Source organism: Talpa occidentalis, unplaced genomic scaffold (assembly GCF_014898055.3).
Source record: "Talpa occidentalis isolate TD23 unplaced genomic scaffold, MPIMG_talOcc4v2.1 talOcc4.3, whole genome shotgun sequence".
NCBI classification, from domain to species: Eukaryota; Metazoa; Chordata; class Mammalia; order Eulipotyphla; family Talpidae; genus Talpa; species Talpa occidentalis.
Window position 1 is genome coordinate 103,570,995 of NW_023603184.1, and position 13,129 is coordinate 103,584,123.

The following is a 13,129-nucleotide window of genomic DNA, read 5'->3' on the forward strand; positions in this document are numbered from 1 at the left end:
ACGTGCCTGGGTTCAGAATTGGGCGTTCTTGTGACCTGAGTAATCCATTTCACTTCTGAGCCTCATTCCCCTCGTTCGTTAAGCGGGAATAATAATGATGGCATCTTTGTGGCAAGGAATAGAGCATAATGTGAAAGCATATTTAATGCCTGTTCCGCCTAGTAAATGCCGGGAAAAAAAAAGTTCGTCTGAACTACAACTATTTGCCGTGCTTCTATCAGTCCTTTGCTCCAGATGTACATTTCCCTGGTAACAAACTGTTGGCAAGTGCTGACTTGTTAAAAAACCCAGCGTGTATTTCCTGACAGGTTCCATTAGAATGCCTCCCTTGAGGCTGTCCTGGGCCTCTGACTGCTTGCGGGTAATTCCTGCAAAAATTCAAGGAACTGTTTTTGGGAGATTGCAGACTTGAGTTCTCTTTCCAGCCCTGTGATCTTGGGCAACCTTATCTCACCTCCCTAGAACTTTGAATTTCTTCATCTGAAAAGTGGGTGGTTTGTGAGATCTCGTTCAATAGGTAGTAGCCCTACCTATTCCACTTTACTGCCTTTCTGTAACGAGAAAGGGCAAAAACTTCCCAAGATGATTGAGTAGTCTATCTAGGAGCAGAGGGTGTTTGGGTACTATCATCATGAAAATAGTTTTATATCTGAATGAAGTGAGATGTACAACAGGGAGGTCAGGACTGTTACTTGACACCTCGCATCTTGGCATTATTTTATGGGACCATACAAAGCAGAACTTGCCATCGTGAGGACTGGCACATAGTACTTCTGCTCTGCCATGGCCATACTAAAAATGAAAAGAAATCTCATTCCATATTTGAAAATGGCAGAATCTGCTGTTCAGGGTTTTGTGTGAGATAGATGCCAATTGCATTTTCTGATGAACAGTGTTGGCAGTTAACTGTGTAAGAATGAAGGAAGAACTCTCATATCCACAAGTAATGTGTGCCTTCTGGAAGGATTTCTGAAAACTTATTTAGCAAGGGCTCTGCAGAAAGCTGAACTTCAGGCCAGGTTAATAGAGAGCTGAAGTGGAATCAGGCATTCTACCAGGGTATGGAATGCTGTTTTGACCTTTAACTTGGCTCTTTGTACCATTTGCTCACTGGGTTGATAGGTTTGGTTTGTAAGGACTAGAGCTGAATTCACTATACCCTTCCTGACTGGAACGAGGCCTTTTTGGAAGCCTGCCATCTTGAAGTAGAGGTCCTGCCCAGGTTTTGTAGTTGGGAAAATTAGCATCACAGTACATCGCTTAAAGCTACATAAAAAGACTTCATTAGCTTGATTTTGGCTAAGGGAGAAAAATCACTCTACAATTTTGTACTTTCAAAATTTCCTTTTAGAACTAGTGTTTAATTTTCAAAAGGGTGGGGGGTGTGGGTTTTAGGAGTTTAGCATTAAACTCCTTAAGGAGCTGAGTATAAGGCTAAGAGCTTGGGGGCTCTTAAGCTAGGTAGAAAAGGTAGCTCTAGATAGTTGAATAGATTGACGAATGTCATTACAATTTTTCTGCAAAGGGATCCCATTTTAGGATTTAATCTGGTTTTGAATTTTTTGGTAGCAGTTGTAAATCCTTGTTTTTTCTTTGTAGAGTATTAGAAATGGACCTATCTACTCGGCTGTTTAAACCTGCTAAACTCAGAAAAGATGTCTTTAGTTAGGTACTATAGTAAGCATCCTATTTAATAGCATTGCCATTTCCATCTACAGCAAAAGGATCTCAGAGTAAAGAACTTCAAGAAATTCAGATATGTGAAGTTGATTTCCATGGAAACTGCGTCATCCTCTGATGACAGTTGTGACAGCTTTGCTTCTGATAATTTTGCAAACACAGTAAGTGCTGCCTGAGAATAAACAGAATTGAGTCTGCAGTGCTCAAAATGCCCCAAATGCTTTGTGCGTGATTAAAACTGCTTGCTTTTTGCCTACATTTCTATACAGCCGTTATGAAAATACAGTATGCACTATAATTTCATTTCACTTTTTGCTGTGGTTCTAGGTAGTAATTGTTGGAGATAGATTAGCTACTTATTCTATCCTTTTGAAATGTCGCCTAACCTAACATGCCTGATGATTTGCCATAACAACTCAGAAATCATTTGTAAACCTCTGAACCATTTTTCTTTGTAACAAAAGCTATTCTCTTGTAGTGCTCTTGTAAATGTGATTTGCTCTCTGCACGGTTTATGGAAAATTGGTTCTTGAAACAGAAAAAAAAAATGCACAACCACATTTATTTATTTATTTATTTTACAGAAACCTAAATTCAGGTCAGATATCAGTGAAGAACTGGCAAATGTTTTTTATGAGGACTCTGATAATGAATCTTTCTGCGGCTTTTCAGAAAGTGAGGTGCAAGATGTATTAGACCATTGTGGATTTTTGCAGAAACCAAGGCCAGATGTCACTAACGAACTGGCCAGTATTTTTCATGCCGACTCTGATGATGAATCATTTTGCGGTTTCTCAGAAAGTGAGATACAAGATGGAATGGTGAGTTTGAGAATTTCACCAATATCAAAAAGTAAGGGACCTTTAGAGGCATGATATACTTGCTTAAATTTTTTATTCTTCTAATTTTCATTTTAATCATGCCAGAAGATTTTGTTGATCTTTGGAATATTTTAAGAATATTTTCTTTATGCCTCAAAGCAGTTTTTACTAACACGCTCCTACTTGTAAATCTTGAAAATTTGGTAGACTTAGAAAATCTTGCAAACTGGTAAGATAAAATTGGTCAACCTCCAGATTTCTTTTGCCACAGAAACTTAGCCTAATCAGCGGAAGCACTGATTCCAGTTTGTTCTCAGGATTAGCTACTTTTGTATTTAAATGCCCAGTCCAGTCTCTGATCAGGGCTGGTCCCCACCACGGGACTTATGCCTGCATCTAGAACAGGTGATAACTCCTGTACAGGAGCTTGAATGTGGATAATGACAATAAGCACTCCTCCTGCTTCCACTCTTGCTCTTTGGTTGGCTTTTCCTGTGCACACTGACCTGCCTTTTTAAGCTCTGTCATGCTCCTCAGGCCACTGCTGCTGCTGCTGCTCCTGCACATTGGTCCCACTCTCCCCTTGCATGTTTTCTTGTTAGCAAGACTTTGTCAACAGAGGAAGCAGTGTGTTTATAGTTGGGTGGCAAGTGCCAATACTGCGCATATTTTTATAGCTAAATACTATTCCATTGTGTGAAGATGCCACATGTTATTTATCAGTTGATAGATGATTGGGTCGAAAGATGTGGGCTGATATCATATGCTAAGAAATTTCATATGTAAGTTTTTGTCTGCACATACCCTCAGGTATATAATAGGCTTGCTGGATCTTGTAGTAATTATGTTTACTTAGCCTTTTGAGGAACTGACAGATTATTTTCCAGAGTCATTGCCATTTACATTCCTGCCAGCAGTGTATGTGAGTTCTAGTTTTACCATATCTTTGCTCTAGTTTTACCATATCTTTGCAAATACCGTTTTTTTTGCAGTTCTAATTTGCAGTTCTAATTTGTATCTTCTCAGTGGCTAATTTTTATTTTATTTCAGGCTTATAAAAAGTGGGTTAGAAAAGTAACCAGAAGAGTCAGATTCATAAAGAGAGAAAGTAGGATGGCCAGGGGCTGGGTGGAGTGAAGAGTGAGGAGTTAACAGGCGAGGTGTTTCAGTTTGGGATGATGCAAAAGTTCTGGATATGGATGGTTGAACATAGTGTGAATGTATTTAAGGCCACTAAACTATACACTTAAAAATTGTTAAAATGATAAATTGTGTTATAATATGTTTTACCACCCAAAAAAGTAGATTAGAGCATTGAGACACCTTTATTATAGTTTCGTATTGCTATAAGCATGGAGACCATGTCTGTCGGAGAACACATAATTTGTTCCTATAGGAAGTCTTGAAATTCATAAAAATATTTTTAAAGGAATTAGAGAGTAGGGTTCTCACATCTTAAAAAATAACTTGACAACCACCAGCCTAAGGGCTATGAAGTAGCTTAGAGCCCTGTGACCTGGGTAGACTGTGTAAGTTCATTTACACTCAGATTGTCATTTGTAATTCCTGATTTTGTTACCCAGAACTGTCAGGGTCCAATTAAAATTTATTTGATGCAAGTGTCTTTTGTTCAAAAAGGATTTTGAGTGTCCTGTGCTGGCTGTCGTCCACTGAGCCTTATTAATGACTCACTGCTCTGGTTAACTAGAGACCACCTTCGGCCCGCATGGGCTGCAGGACCCGCAGCCAGGGCAGACTTGCTGGACAGCTCCGCGTGGCCATGAAGTTTCCAGCTCGGAACACCAGGGGAACAGCCGCCAAAAAAACAGCGGTCCCTGAACCCTTAGAGAATTCTGTGACCGATTCCAATTCTGATTCAGAAGAGGAAAGCGGAGTGAATTTTTTGGAGAAAAGAGCCTTAAATATAAAGCAAAACAAAGCAATGGTAGGTGTCTGACCTTGAACATGTTAGAACTAACTCTTCTCAGCTTTTCTCTAAGTGACTTTTTGTGCTTAGAGAATTATTTTCGGTGTAACTGTAAAGTCTTTACAATATGTGCTTTAAAATGCATTTTCCCCCTTTAGCTTGTAAAGAAATCGATTAAAGTCTTGGTAAATGTGTAGGGGAAATCTGAAGCTCTTTGACATATGCTGCTGTAATTTCCAGAAGTTGCTCATTTTCAGCAAATTCTCCAAACTAATGGTTTGTTTGATTTCCTCCCTTCTTAGCTGGCAAAACTAATGTCAGAACTGGAAAGCTTGCCTGGCTCATTTCCTGGACGGCGTTCCCTCCTAGGCCCCCGTTCAGTAAGTGCGAATCCTTGTTGTATAGTGTTTTGGGCAGGTGGGAAGTAGATTCGTTATGATATTTTAAAATTCAATTTATTATTTGGTATGGTCTTCGAGACACAGAGGGATCCTCCTGGCAGATCTCTCCCTGGCATCCAAGGCAGGTGTGGCCCCTGTGCCCTGCTGCTGCAGCATCATACCCCTTTGACTGCACATCTCTTCCCACCTAGGCTAAGCCCTTACGGACAGGGAATAAAGGTTGAAAAAAATCTTTTCTATATTCCTAGCCTGAGCACGTTCCTCCTCTATGGCAGATTCGTAATGGTCGATCTTTTTAAAATCTGAGGGGAAAAAAAAGAAAAGGCTATTTTCTTAACCAAGTATGGTATCATGTGATTATATTCTGAGGAACTGAACTGGTACAACTCAGAGGAATTTGTGTGTCTGCTTCCTTTCCCCGCCTCTCCCTGAGGAGAAAGGAAAGAGGCAAAGAACAGAAAAGGAAAGCAGTATATACATTTCTCTCTTGCGCAGTATAGAAACAGTGAGTATGTCTCAGGGCTTGAATGGTAGTGGAAAAGTTTTGGAAAATGACGCCCATTATGTGTTTAAAAAGACTAAGTAGATCATCTCAGTTTGAGATAAACTAGAATTAGTGCTATAAAGGCAGAATTAAAATAGCTATGTCATTTTGGGGGCCCGTTTTCTGTTCATTAGGAAAAGCAAAAAGGAAATAGAAAATAGACCTCTCCTTTTGAGGTGCTACTTCTCTTCATTTTGAAATCAGTGGGTTTCGTAATGTATTTTGTCTAGCAATCCAAGACGCCCCGGAGACGTACCTTCCCAGGCGCGGCTTCTCGGAGAAACCCTGAACGGAGAGCTCGCCCTCTAACCAGGTCAAGGTCCCGGATTCTCGGGTCATCTAGCACTGTACCCACAGAGGAGGAGGAGGAGGAGGAGGAGGAGGAGGAAGATAAGTACATGTTGGTGAGAAAGAGGAAGACCATAGATGGCTACATGAATGTGAGTGCTCTGATTTTGTGTGTGCTATTCTGATTTATATCTTCTGTAGACCCAATATCAGGTATACAGGTACATACTTAGCACCAAATGATTGTATTAAATGTTTTTTTCAAGCCATTCAGAATTGTTAATGTCATATAAACCTATTTAATGATTTTGTTTGCAGTCAAGAGTCAACTTTGACTATTTTTTTAATCGTAGGAATTGTTTTCCATCATGTCCCATTATCCTATGGTAAACTCAATGTCTTGCTCCCTCTCCAAGCTGAATTTCTGTGAAGAAGTTACAAATCCAAGTCTCTGAGATCCAGAACTGGGGAGAACCAGTAAAGACTCTGTTCCTGTGCTTCTGTCCTGCAGGACGAGGACATGCCCAGAATTCGTCGCCCTGGCTCCATGACTCTCCCGCATGTAATTCGTCCAGTGGAAGAAATTACAGAAGAAGAGTTGGAGAATATTTGCAGCAACTCTCGAGAGAAGATATATAACCGTTCATTGGTAAAAATCTCTAAATAATGTCTGAAAATGTAACAGGCATAACAGAGGAAGGATAGCGTTTGTCGTTAGAGATTTGCTAATACTCTAAAGGTCTCAGGGTAATGTGTGCCAGTGTGTTTTTTCATACGGGAAATTGGTATAGTCGCCCTGGGTTTTAGCACTCTAGTAAGTTTTTGGTAGTTTTAATCTTTTCTCTTGATTTAGAAGTTGATTTAGTTCCCCACATGGTTGCTATGTATCTGTTATGTGTGTCTACCTAGATGGCTGCAGGGCACGTGGTATGGTGGCATGCTAAAGATAAAGGATTTGGGCAGGTGTTTTGGCATGCAAAACCTTTTCTCACAGGGAAGTAGTTTTGCTATTAGTTATTGCAGCTGCCAGTTGAATGAAATCACTACACTTGTGATACTTCACATGCTGTGTGTATATGTAGATGTAAATAGGAATCAAAGACAAAATGTCAGACTACCCACAAAGGACTATCAAAAAGTTTTTCTTTTTTTACTTGCTTGTTATGTATAGGGATCAACTTGTCATCAGTGCCGCCAGAAAACTATTGATACAAAAACAAACTGTAGAAACCCAGAGTGCTGGGGAGTTCGAGGCCAGTTCTGCGGTCCTTGCCTTCGAAATCGTTATGGTGAAGAGGTCAGGGATGCTCTTCTGGACCCAGTAAGTGCCTTGAGAGGGTGGTCTCCTGCAGCTTGAAGGTCAACTCTGAGCCTGAAGACACCAGAAAACAGGGCATCAGTAGAAAGCTTGGAGTTACCAGTGTAGTGAGGTGTTCATTTCAGGGAAGGCAGATGAATCCTTATTGTTGGTGCTGCATAGATGTGAGCCCCTTCCAGAGTGCTTAGGGGTTGGGCCATTCAAGGGATGTTCATTCTCCATCTATCCCTGGTAGTTGCTATGGCATTTTATTTGCTGGGTTTCCCAAGGGAATGTTAGATATGCCTAGTGGATATTAACCATGTTAATTTTTTTTTAATAAAAAAATTAAAAGATTTAAGTGCAATTAATGATACCAATCTCAGAGGTTAAGTAGGAATAGATGAGTGGAGCAGGGGAGGAGAGAATAAGGTCTGAAATAATTGTGATTTTTCACTGTTCTTCAGAACTGGCATTGCCCTCCTTGTCGCAGAATCTGCAATTGCAGCTTTTGTCGGCAGCGTGATGGGCGGTGTGCGACTGGGGTCCTTGTGTATTTAGCAAAATACCATGGCTTTGGGAACGTGCATGCTTATTTGAAAAGGTAATGTTGAATTTTCTTGCTTCCACACCTAGGTATTTACTTAAGTGTCTTAATAAAAAAAAATGATAGAAATCAGATAGTGACTGGGGATTGCCAATAGGGCCATGTATGTGTGTGGCTCAATTTCAAGTTAGACATGAAATTGTCAACTCAAAAAATTATATGGTCTACAATATTTATTGCAGCATTATTTAAGATAGCTAGGACATGGAAACAACTTGTATGTTCACTGACAGAGTATTGGGTCAAGGAGATGAGATATATCCACACAATGAATTACTGTTCGGTCATTAGGAAAGATGAGATGTTGCTATTTAAAGCAAAATGGAGGGAGTTTGAGGGAATTACTGTTAAAGTGCAAGTCAGAATGACAAATACTGGACATTTGCATAGCAGACAATTCAACAAAGCAAAATTCTTATTAAAGCTATCAGAAAGTAATAAATGAATCAAGGTTTCTGACGTTAAAAGGGGAGAGAGGCAGAAAGGGACAAAGAGGCCTAAATTATACTTAAGACTGGACCCTGTATTTATGAGTTGTAGAAAGAGTGAATTAGGATTTCACAAGAGAACTCAGGCTGAAACTATATTCTGATACGTTTTCCTTTTCTCTTTCAGTCTGAAACAGGAATTTGAAATGCAAGCATAATATTTGGAAGATCCATGGCCTGCCTTCCACTGCACAAATCTTCCTTGTTAAAGCTTTCAGTTTTGTTGTGTGATTGAAATCTGAGCAAATAAGTTTAGTGAGCAGTGTGTTTTATAGGAAACTCAGATCAAGTGACTCTCTTTAGACATGCATGTGTTTCTGAGCATCATGGAGGTAATTGCTGGCTCCACTTTGCCCTCCTGCTGTTTCTCCTTGGCTTTGCCTCACTCCTCACCCCATAACATCCCCCCCGCCCCCGTTTCCGGTGGTTCTGTCCCCATGCATTGTTTCTGAGTTCTTTTTAAATGACAGTTTTATGAAAGCACGTTTGATTTCATTGGTGTTGAAATAGCCCTGGAACCTACCCATAAAACCAAGCACTTAGAAACACAGTAGTGGTGTTAACCAGCTACATTTACTGAATTCCAGAGACCAGCCTTCTAACTTGTTTCCATGAAGACAATGGATGTGATTGAGTTTTAACAGAATCAAGGCACAGAAGTCTTAAAGCAATGTGGAAAAATTAGGTAATTGTTGGAAAGTGGAGTATATCCTTTTGGATGTCTCATGAGAATATTCCATGTATCGTGCTTCCTATGCAGGTTGTCCCACTTGAGACTCAGTTGCCGCTGATTTCTTCCACCATGAGATTAAGTGCTGCATCTGATGCACACACGAGCCGAAGGCGAGTGAGCATTGCTGCGCTTGAAATCATTATAAAAAAGACATCCTGGGGCATCAGGATGGGGAGGCTTTGGGAATAGGCAGATTTGAATTGAAGCTGTAAAACTTGAATTTAACTGTTGCTTACCAAGTTTATTTCAGTTCATATATAAATAAATTCTTGACCATTTTACCTGGAAAAACTGATTCTAATACAAGCGCGTGATTCTTTGAAGTTTTTGCTTTCTTGAAGAAATGATACACTAGCACAAGACTCAAGTTGATATCTTAAGCACTTTTAGAACAGTGAGATGTGCCTTTTTAGAGATGGGAGACTTTCCACAGTTGAACTTCAGATTTTGGGCAGACTTCATGTGCCATCTCCCTCTGTCCCTTTGTATTAATCAGTCATTTGCTGGAGATGGGATCTGAGTGCTGGTGTGTTAACTTTGCATGTGCAGTTGCTGCACCTATTTGGTATTTGATGTGAATTGGACTTCAGATCAATACAATGTAAATAGAGCTTTTGATCTGTAATGCTTTTTTTATACAAAGGTTTTTATTTTAATAATAAAATGTTTTGTTCCAGTTTGTCTCCTTTTTGTGCCTTTAGTATTAAGCCATCCTGCGCTACATCTTTATTTTTTTCTTGAACTTCAGCAAAAAAAAAAAAAAAAAAGCCACTTTGGCCTTGTCAAGAACAGCAACTAGCTCAGTGATAAGATTGTCGTTGATGAGAAAATCAACTGAGACAGCTCTGTTGCAAGCTAAAAAATATGTGCCTGTTTAGTTTTAAAATGTTTTCTTTTCCATCACCATTTGCCAACCCAAGAACTAATAGTGATTTCACAACCCCTTTTATCAACCTTCCGAATGTTTATGAAAGGCAGAGTGTGCCTGGAGGCCTGCTCTGGGACTGAGAAGACAAAAGCAGCATGGTCTAAAATGTTCAAAACCCTGTTTAGAGGAGAAATTGGCAAACTGCAGTCTTTGGGCCAGATCCTGTTGCAGCCTGTATTAATATGACACATGGACTAAGTATTTTTTTTTATATTTTTAGAAGGTTAGAAAACATGTGGCAATAAGGCAAACAAAGCCTACAGTGTTTATAATCTGGTGCTTTACAAAGTTTGCTGACTCCTGCTCTAGACTTATGTAAGAAACTGTGTCTATCCCACACATTCATTAGAGAAGACTGAGTAAAGTTACACAACTGATATTCTGTGTAGATATAAAAGTAATGGGTATTTTTATAAATTCTTGGGGTCTTAACCCAAATTGTAGCCCAACCCTTTAGGTATACAGTTGGGAAAAGCATTAATGTTTAGAGCTAATCAAAATGGGTGGTGGTTTGGAAAACATTTGGTGTTTTAATATTATGCAGCGGAATTTATGTGGTTTTCATTAAACATTGACTACTAACAGTTGATTTTGAAAACTTCCCCTTAAAGGGTTTATAATCTAGCAGACGGACAAAAACCTAAAAGCATGCTAAATAGGAGTGAAAGGAGGAAAAGTAAATGGCAATTTCCATTACCAGCCATTTCATAAGCATTTCATAACCATAAGCAGTGGGATTTGTACTCTCGTTTTGTGATGAAGAAAGCTTAGGGCAGTGACTCAGTCTTCAGCCTTGACAGCGTGGGGTCCCTGAGCTTTCTCCTATACACCCCGCTGCACAGCTCCCGACCTCAGTTTTGACAATTAAATGTGAAATAAGTTTTCTAGTAGATAATGCTATAGGAATTAGCTTTATGGCTTGTCCCTCCTAAATAGCATAGCTGATCCAAGAAACTTGGATACAATCTTGAGCCTTGTGTTCATTGTCAGATGAAAGTCCCTCCTGATAATGCATGATTGTGGCCCTTGCTCAGTGCAGCTTTTTAAATAATTTGCCAAAAGAAGGAAACTAGAATCGGTTAAGCACCTCCTAGGTGCCAGGTAACAGTGCTCACTACAGTATATATGTTAACCCTTCATAACAGGTATTCTAGGAATAATGACACTTAAGAAGATTTAAGTGCACGTATGTTCTAGCCCAAAAGGGATACTTCTGATTGACCTTGCTCCCCCCTTGCTCCTGGAGAATTTTCTGCTTTTTGTTAGTGGGTTTATTTATTTAATGTGTTCCACTGTTTCTTAGCTGTGGTAAGATCTAGAAACTTGGTCTGATTCAGAAGCAATCATGATGCTTTAGAGTTTGTGTACTGATATCAGAAGTCTCATACTATGCTGTTATCTCCCTTTTTGTATCGTTAGTGGCCACTGCTGAACATTTCTATACTTTCTCTTTCCTTCATTAATCAACTGAAAACTACTAGGTAGTTTGTACAGAAAAGACATTAAGGACTTGATTTTTAAAATCAGTTTTCAGAATCAAAGGTCTTTTAATATCTTCCAATGGCGGGGCCTCCCTGGTGGTCTACAGGTTAAGTCTCAGCGCTATCAAGCTATCACCAGCCACCGCAGCATGAGTTCAGTCCCCAGCCAGGGAACTAACCCACATGGTGAGGTAGACCTCTGCTGTCTTGCCCGCTGCTCCCCTCAGCAGTGTATTTCAGTCAGTCTGCCTGTTCAGTTCCCCACACTGTCTTGGATGAATCCTCTCAACCCCCACACCTCTGGCCTAAACCCCAGTTCTTGTATGCATAAATAAATAAATCTTTTAAAAAATATATATGTATAGGGGTCTCCCTGGTGGCGCAGGCATTAGAGACCGCTATCAAGCTATCACCAGCCACTGCAGCACCAGTTCAATACCCGGCCAGCCAGAAAGCAATCCACATGGCGCAGCAGACCTCTCCTACATCGCCTCCTGCTCCCCTCAGCAGTGTATTTCAGTAGATCTGCCTGTTCTGTTCCCCACTCTCTCTGATGAGTCCTCTCACACTGCACCTTTGGCTTATATCCCAGTTCTTGTATGCATAAATAAATCTTAAAAAATTATATATATATATATATATATATATATATATATATCATCCAATGATGCCTAGCAAGGAGTTTTTTTTTTTTTTACATGAACTATTGATTTTTCAAATATTAGTATGTTTTGGTTCACTGCAGTTACTTATACCCAAATTTTGGCCCAGTGGAAGCCTCTTCTTGTTGGCTCCTATATCCTTATGTAACCCCAGTGGCCTATGATAGTTTCCCTTGTTTTTGGCAAAATGAGGCAATCTAGACTTACTTTATGTATTTCCTGCCACAAACTTAGACTCAACCATTTCTCTAAAGTGCTTTGTTTTCAAAACACATTTCCATATCTTATCTACCTATATATTATTACATGTATGGATATCCATATACATAAAACTTTACCCATTACAATCACATAATTATATGAGTAATGTTGTAATTTAGCTAATAAAATCATAGCTTTAAGAATAACATTGTTGCTAAAATAATGAAAGCAGATGAAAAATTTTTTGAGTCCTTAGTGTAAATCCTTTGGTACAGTTAAATTACTGTGTTTCTGAATCATTCCAAGCAGTTCTTTATATGGTTAAGCCACCCACTTGATATTTTGTTATGTTCACTTATTTTACTTTCCTTTGGACTTTAAAGACTGTGTTTTTTAAAATTAGGATTTAATTTTGTTTTATAATGATATAAAATAACATTTTCAAAGTCAAGTTTATGAAATAAAATGTTTTCAGAGAATTCTAGGGTTTGTCTTTTATCCTTCCACCCTGATCCTTCTCTTCCTCTAAAGGTGAACATTTATGGAAATTTTATGACTTAGACTTTGGTTTTTAAAAATATAAGCAAGTATATAGCGATATTTGTATGCTTGTGGGGACTTCCCAGATAAATGGCAGCATACTACTCAGGAAATCTCACTCCCTTGCCTTTTACATTTAATCTAAGGGAAGAGAGAAGCAATTTAATTATACAAAGAATTCTAAAATTTACGCACATATATAAACATGGAATTAAAATTTAAAGTTATAGAGACAAAGATATTGTGAGAAGTATTTTTTTTTTCTCCTACTCAAACACCCAAGTACAGATTGTTCTGGGAACTTATGCTAAGGAAGTAAAATTTTCTTCTCTTGCTTGTTTAGTAGGCAAGCCAGATCAGCAGTAGTTTGGTTTTCTCTCCATTTAATTACACATTTTTAAAATAGGCTGAGCTTCACATTTGTCTTCTAAATTAGATAGCTCTAAATATTTCTCAATTCTTGAAGACCATCCAGTATGGCTTTTTATTTATTTATTTATTTTTAAAGATTTATTTATTTTTGCATGCCAG

General features: G+C 39.0%; 1 protein-coding gene across 4 annotated transcripts in view; it reads left to right on the plus strand.

Annotated features, from left to right (window-relative positions):
- Positions 1-9,472, plus strand: part of CDCA7 (cell division cycle associated 7) — a 40,057-nt gene extending 30,585 nt beyond the window's left edge. For 3 of the 4 annotated variants that reach the window (XM_054699871.1, XM_054699870.1, XM_037523557.2), the window contains 9 exons: positions 1,719-1,841; positions 2,265-2,501; positions 4,210-4,446; positions 4,731-4,808; positions 5,604-5,813; positions 6,173-6,310; positions 6,833-6,982; positions 7,426-7,562; positions 8,181-9,472. In XM_054699871.1, the coding sequence (XP_054555846.1) occupies positions 1,776-1,841; positions 2,265-2,501; positions 4,210-4,446; positions 4,731-4,808; positions 5,604-5,813; positions 6,173-6,310; positions 6,833-6,982; positions 7,426-7,562; positions 8,181-8,211 (1,284 nt within the window). In that variant the 5' untranslated portion in view covers positions 1,719-1,775 and the 3' untranslated portion in view covers positions 8,212-9,472. The remainder of the gene's footprint in view (positions 1-1,718; positions 1,842-2,264; positions 2,502-4,209; positions 4,447-4,730; positions 4,809-5,603; positions 5,814-6,172; positions 6,311-6,832; positions 6,983-7,425; positions 7,563-8,180) is intronic. The other variant, XM_037523558.2, reaches the window with a different exon arrangement.
- The last annotated feature ends 3,657 nt before the right edge of the window (positions 9,473-13,129 follow it).